General features: G+C 34.2%; 1 protein-coding gene across 1 annotated transcript in view; it reads left to right on the forward strand.

Annotated features, from left to right (window-relative positions):
- The first annotated feature begins 4,181 nt into the window (after positions 1-4,181).
- Positions 4,182-7,507, forward strand: part of LOC106683913 (gustatory and odorant receptor 63a) — a 22,458-nt gene continuing 19,132 nt past the window's right edge. The window contains exon 1 of the mRNA XM_067046381.1: positions 4,182-4,259. Within this exon, the coding sequence (XP_066902482.1) occupies positions 4,217-4,259 (43 nt within the window). The 5' untranslated portion in view covers positions 4,182-4,216. The remainder of the gene's footprint in view (positions 4,260-7,507) is intronic.

Below are 7,507 nucleotides of genomic sequence, written 5' to 3' on the forward strand. Positions count from 1 at the left end.
GAAGTTTATAGAGCAGACCTGGATGCCAGACTCGATCGAAAGTCCCAAATCTAAACAAAGTATATCTAATAATAAGTTATCAGGCTGCTATGTTTCCTACCTGTTGTGTCTAGGATGTCAGGATTACTGAAGATAATCATCCAGAATTATTTATATTTATTCAAATTAGTCTAAGGGTGAGACAACAAAAGGCGCATTTTCAGAAGTATTGTTGAGTCATTACTCAACTATGGCGCAGAAACCTGGACACTTAACCTAGAACTCTAAGCGGCAGAGATGGATTTCTAGAGGAAATGCCTGAAGATTATACGCCTGGATAGAGTCAGGAATGAGGAGATTAGAAGCAGGCTAGGGGTGACCGAAGGAGTTCTGGAGAGGATTGAAAAGAACAGATTGCAATAGTGTGGACATTGTCAGTGGATGCCAGAACGTAGGTGGTCGAAGAGACTTCTGCTATGGGAAGAATCAGTAAGACGGAGGAAAGGACGATCCCGAACCCGGTGTAAGGACTTCGTGGAGGAGTACAAGACTGGCAGGGGACTTAAAGTGGAAGACTGGTGGGATAGAGAGAAGTGGAGAGACGCTCGTGACTTAACAAGGCAACCCATTCAGGGATAAAACCTGCAAAAGTAAAGTAAAATTCAAATTCGTAGAGTCCTGCAAGACTATTATTAGATTACTTTTTTCCAAAGGCGTGTTTACCAGTCACTAGTTAGATATCTTCATCAATTATTATTATTATAGTTGAAATACATAATAGGAGATTGCTGATTGACCATGTGCTATAATAAAACGAAGATGGTCCAGGTTCGATTAACAAAAACTCAAATAGTCGTAATGCTATTTAATATTAGCCAACGTTTCGCTGCATGTTGTAGGGCTTCATTAGGGCTAAAAAAAGATACAAACATTTAAATAGGATAAAAATAAATGAACAATGTCAATTAAGAATTAAATTTTTTTTTTTAAAGGGAAGCATACAATTAAAATAAGAAAAACAAAAGTTTTTAGACAATTGAACAAAACGAAAATAACAACAGATAAAAAAGAATTAAAAAAAAACAGTAAAATCAAGCATAAAGAAATATAATGAACAAGAAAGGATATGTACCTTTCAAATGGCAAGTGGCCAAGGAAATGAGGTGACAGTTAAGAGGGAGGGAGTGGTGGTACGGTGGACGGTTAAAATACGTTACATGTGAAAATAATGTTAAAGTAAAGAGTATCAATAAATTAAAGACGTATTTAAAAAACGTAAAAAAAAAAACTTAAAATGATAATATACATAATATAAAAAAAAATAAAAATAAAATGCATAAGATATTAGGGAGTAGTTTTGGGTAATGTAATTCTCAAAGCTACACAAAAGAATTTATTTACAATTAAATATACCCAGGAATGATATAATATAATGAAATGATTCAGATCATTCATATTTTAAAAAGAGATGACAGCTAACCACTCGAAGTCCCTTATTCTTCAACATCCTAGCTTTCGTCGTGGAGGGCGTCCTTGTATTATGTCCTCCTTTTGATTGGCTTCTGTAGCTCCACCCAAGAAGAATAGGTCATAAAGACAGCTGAATAAGTGTTTGTAGAGAACCCTAATTGACTTATCTTGTGAGCTGTCCTGTAGCCTTCTCATAGCTGACGACACCTTTTAGTCCATTATGCCCTGAAAGGTTTCTGGGATCTCTATAGAGGTACCCTATATTTATGATAGGGATCAAATATATTTTATGATGAGCTATTATTCCCAAGGTCTAGGATCACCCAGATGTTGAGGAAAAACCTATTTGAAGATATTTATAATATTACAATGTTCAATACATAGCAAGCCACAATTTACTACAAAATTAAGGCCATTCTCCACTGTATTTATACAGTTTTGCACAAAATGCTTGAATCGAATTTTTCTACTGCTCACGAACTCTAAAAATAGTTACTTGGAAGGTGAAACGAACTAACATACTCTGCAGTGCAGTTGTTCCCAACCACTGGAGCACCAAGCCCATACTGACTACCGACTTGGGACAAAGGTGTCTCCCTACGGAAAATATTTGGAAATCAGCCTATTTAATAGCTTAATGTTGCTATTTACAAGAGCTTCAATTTTTTTCATTTACAGTTTTTCATATATGCAGAGAAAATATGTTATTTTACCTACCGAAAACTATTGAAGAGCTCTCTCTAAAAGAATTAGAGTAGTCATTTACAAAACCATCGTAAGGCGAGTGGTTATCTAGAGGTGTAAAACATGACTCTTGACAAGAAAAGCGGAACGGATGATCAACTCCTGGAAGAGAAAGGTACTGAGAAGAATATGGGAAAGGGGCTTAGAGAATGGGATTTAGAGATGAAGAAGGAACGAAGAGCAGATGGAAACCCAACATCGTCACATAAGTGAAAAGAGCACTCCGTAAGATAGGATACGTAGAGAAGATGCCCAATCAGAGGATACCCAGGAAGATACTCTATGAGAAACCAGATGGAAAATGAAAAAGAGGATGTGCCCAGATCAGATAGCTGGCCGATATAGAGTAGGTGCTTAAATATTGAAAGATGGTAAGAGAGAAAAAGAAATCGTGTGGATTGGTTGGTTGTGCTGGAGGAGGCTCAGGTTCTTGTAGCCAGGTACAGTACCACAATAATAATAATGTTTTTCATTTCACAAAAAAATAAAAAAAATTATCTGAACAGATTTAATGTTAGCCCTACTCAGTTTATGAAATATTTTCTCAAAGAATCTGCTTGTAGCAATGGGAGCATGAAGTTCAGCACCAATCCACCAATCCACGCAGCACGTCGATTCTCACCGAAGCTCTCAAATTTATACATAACTTTCCTTTATAAAAACATATTTTTATTCTTATATATTATTAATTTTTGTACATAATACTTAGCAATGTTGATAAAATAATAAATAAACGATTCCAAAATAACACACGAAACTACCTCAAGCAGATAAGATAAACCCGCTTCTCGTTCACAGCCGTATGCACTAGGTCTATAAATAAGGACCTTAAAGAAGCTCCTTTTGATCATTGATCCACAACTATCTAACGCCTACTCCTGAAGTGACGCACGCTATGCTTGAAATTGTTCCGGTTGATGGTCGATCTTGAATTCTAATGAGTTGTTTTACAATTACCTAAGACATTACTTCTCTCCTTCAATCCTCCGCCCTTCTCTCCTATTGTAGAACCCGGCGGCTCCTCCGCCTGGCTTACATACCTACTCCTTATCTATCTGAATAGAACCTGGTAGGAAGAAGGTACCTTCCCGCATGACCTAGCGGCTAGCTACCCTCCAAGCTTTCATACCTCCCTCGGACCTACAGGAATAGTACCCGGTAGGACGAGGTTACGATCCTCTGAGATACAACGATTGTCACCCGTTAGTCTCATCCTATCTAGTCATCTTCCTTGGCAATTACCTTACCTTCATAAACTGAACAGGCATTGTCGAGGTCTCCTGGACAAGCAGAATAATTAAGAAAATAATCACCTGTATGCCAGGATTTCTCATTTTAACTGACTGCTAAGCAAAGAACTCCCTCAAATATTTGTATGATTTACCAGCAGACCTCCATTCCATTTTGCAGGATAACAAGCAGGGTGTTAATAAACTTCTTGGATTTCTCAATCACTCTGTACGTCGAATGGTTCCTGAGTTAAATATTCATGATGCTTTTTGAAAATATGTATCTGGGGAATTATTGAACGTAAACAATATAATCTTAGAAAATTTACTCTACTTTAAATGATGTTCTATTATTTTGTTTTGTATTGTAGGTAGTTTTAAAGATAGGGAGCTCCGAATGAAAAATATTTTTTTTTTACATTTTTATACAGCCACCATTTTTTATTCCCCCTATCTATACTGGGTAGACTCATCAATTTTGACTAGTGATTATATATATAGTTTTCACTAAAGTGATCTATAATTTGGGTGAAATAAATGACATTTTTCTTCTTTTGGGCTCATGTACTATATAAGTGGATACGGAGTTTAAATAAACAATTCTTGTCATCGACCCTAGAATGACCTTGGTCAATGATGATACTATCAGATATAATCGTTTGATATAAACATTTGCTATTGTTTTTACACGCTATGTGATAACGTGTCATGATAAGTTAAGTCTAATTACTCTCACTGTAAGTGGGTTTGATACAGGGCTAGATATCTAAAGGAGTACTCTACTCAAAGCAGTCATGGCCTATGAGTATTTACCGTCTGTCTACATTAGGAGCAAAGGTAACTTTTTTTATTTTTTAAATAAACCAATTGGTATCCATATTAAGTCTCAACACTATTATATCATCAACAATCCAAAGTTTCGCCCAATTTGGCCAACTTCAAGGACAATTTTAAATATAAATTTACACCTCACATCCAATTGTTTATTTATTTCTTGCTATTTACATAAAAATAGATCAAGTAAATTTGATGTAAGATCAAAATAAAGTGATACAGATATATAGAGAAACTACCCATTAGTAGTACTCTAATCATATTTCTACATCAGAAGATCTCGAGGCCATCTTCTTTTCCGGTGCCTCGGAAGATTGTCAGGAATTGAAGAAGCAGCAAGGTTAAAAACTAGAGGGTTTTGATAGTTAGGGAGTTCATAATGGAAAGATTGATATTTGGTTCGGGCTGGATCGGTTACATTCCAATTATTAAAAAACGTTTCGCAGGCTATTCTACTCTGGTCATAATTAACAAGTCAAATGTCCCTGTTTTGTCACAATTTTATTAATTTTTAATAACTTTTAATTTTAGATCAACTTAACACTATCAACTATTAAATTAATTATTTATTATATGATTGTTTGAGAGTGGTTTATTTTATTATCAATTTACACAATTTTGATTCATTTTACTCTCAACATTTATTTCTAAAAACTCTCCAACTTTTCGGCCCTCAGGCCATTTTCAAGGAGACAACGTTAAATATTCATGTTATATATTCTCTAAAATGTTTCCTGCAGGCTAGTTGCTCATGTCGTATATTTTTATAATTTAAACTTAAAACTTTTTCACATAAATTATTGTCTTTATTTATTCTTACTAAAATCATTCACAACTGTTGGTTAAGTTATAAAAATGTATGACATGAGCAACTAGCCTGCAGGAAACATTTTAAAGAATATATGACATGAATATTTAAAGTTGTCTGAGGGGCGAAACGTTGGAGAGATTTTTAGAAATAAATGTTGAGAGTAAAATTGGATCAAGTGTCCACTCTCAAACAATCAATGTAATAAATAATTAAACTATCAACTATCTTATCAACATAACTATCAACAACTATCTTATCAGGACAACCTCCTTAACTTAAGCTTTCTATTTTTATTTTATTTAAATTTTTTTAAATATGTTTTTGTATATTTTCTTACTCTCTTGTATATGTAATTCTAATATTTTGTCATTTCTTACAATCCTTGTATCTTGTTTTCATTTAGCCCTGACAAAGCCCTGAAAAGTGGGGCAAAACGTTGTTTAACACTAATTAGTTTTCTTTTACTATTTTGATAGCTTTATTGACCGCCACCCAGACTATCCTCCTACAATCTACTTCATACGTTTAACTATATTCTTCCAATACGTTTGTGGTTTTATTTCACTTAAATAAATTAATTCACAATAGAAGTCATTTTTAGAATGGAAGGTCTCGAAGCCATCTTCTTTTCTGACACCTAAGAGGATTTTCAGTAACAGCAAGGAAGGAGAGAAAAATGCTTTATTCGGCAATGTTGCTCAAATAAATTAAGTTGTTAGAACTCACAGCATACTTATCAATCCATGATTGGATATATAAAAACTAACATATATTAACAAAGATAAATTTTTTTTCTTTTGTTTTTTCAAACAATAATTAAATATAACTTAAAAACAATATAATTATGAGAGATAGTTGACCTTGGGTGACTTATACGAAGAGAAGATGGTTCGGGGATGCGATAAAAATATGACACAAATAAGTGGAAGTAAGTTATTTAATCGTTCCAACGTTTCAGCCAGAATTTCCAGCTTTCATAAGGGCTAAGAACAGAACCAGATAACAACCAATGAATACAGAAAATAAAAAATAAACCATAAACAGAATGACAAAAAGTAAATAATTGTACAGAATGAAATTAATAAAATTAAAGTGAAGAAAGAAGTGGAAAATAAAATGTATACATAGGCAATTGAAAAAGTAGGTAAAATAACATAATTAAAGAAATAAAATAACTAATAACTTGGATAAGGAAAATTAAGAAAATTATAGAAAAGGAGGGGGGGGGGGTAAAATAAAGATAGGGAAAAAAAGGAGTTTTTTTTAACACTTTTATTTTATTTATTATATATTTTTTCGTTATTCTTCTTACGCAAAGTTATATTTCATTTTCCTTATTCATTCTTTCCCTCGTTTTGTTCTCAAAGCTATCTAGGCTACTCTTTCTATTCCACTCTATCATACCTCCCTTCTCCTGCGAGACTACATCACACGTTCAATCCGTTAAACAAATGCTATGCAAATTAAACGAAATTATCAATAAATAGAAATATAGAAATAAATTCAAAATAAAATACAGCAGTAGAAAAAATACTATAACAGTATAACAATGTGGTAAACAAATAAAATAACAAAAATCAGATGTCCTTAGAACTAATTTGCAAACTGGTGATGATGATGATCCTTAGGGAGTCCAAAATAACATTTCCCGCCAAGATCTCTATATCCCTGATGCTAACACCTAACTCTTCCAAGGAGCTTGTACTATTTGGTATGTTTCGCGAGATTCAAACCAAACGCCTCTCACGGTGAGCTCACTTTCTGAAGGGCTCACGGAATTCTTCATTAAAGAAATGGCGCAGTTTTTGTAAATTTCCTTTTTTTTCCTTTCCTTGACGAAGTAGGTGAAGTACTTTTTTTTTAATGGAACTTCATCAATTCATCTTTGTCGGTGTGTTTGGAGGAGGGAGTTTTCAGAGAATTTTCCGTCAGAGGAACTCGAGTTCTTTCTGTTGTCCACAGGCTTCTGGAATTCCACCAAGTGGGTTTGGATGGTTAGCAAGTTTATCATGGAAGAGTTTGTATCTGGTTCGAGCTAAATCGGAAAAGTATGGAACATCTTCTACATACTTATTCATTGACGGCCAGAAATACTTTCTAGAAAGGAGTCTTCTTATAGCTCTGTTTCTAGAATGTCTAGTTTGATGCACGGCATTAAAAATTTCCTGTCGCTTTAGGGGTGTATATGTGAACATAATGCGTACTGGTTTTACAGGTTATAATTGGGGTATTCATGATCATTAGTTTTACATGTTATCCAGGTCTGCTCTATAAACTTCGTCAATTTCTACCCCCAACATATTTCCTTATAATCCGCTCCTACCTCACTGATAGAACATTTAAAGTAAATCATAACCTAGCCTACTCATCTCTCTTTTCTCAGTCCGCCGGTGTTCCTCAAGGTAGTATCTCAGGTCCCATTCTTTATACGGTTTATACA

This window comes from Halyomorpha halys, unplaced genomic scaffold (assembly GCF_000696795.3).
Source record: "Halyomorpha halys isolate HHAL.00 unplaced genomic scaffold, Hhal_1.1 Scaffold527.1, whole genome shotgun sequence".
In the NCBI taxonomy this organism is placed as follows: Eukaryota; Metazoa; Arthropoda; class Insecta; order Hemiptera; family Pentatomidae; genus Halyomorpha; species Halyomorpha halys.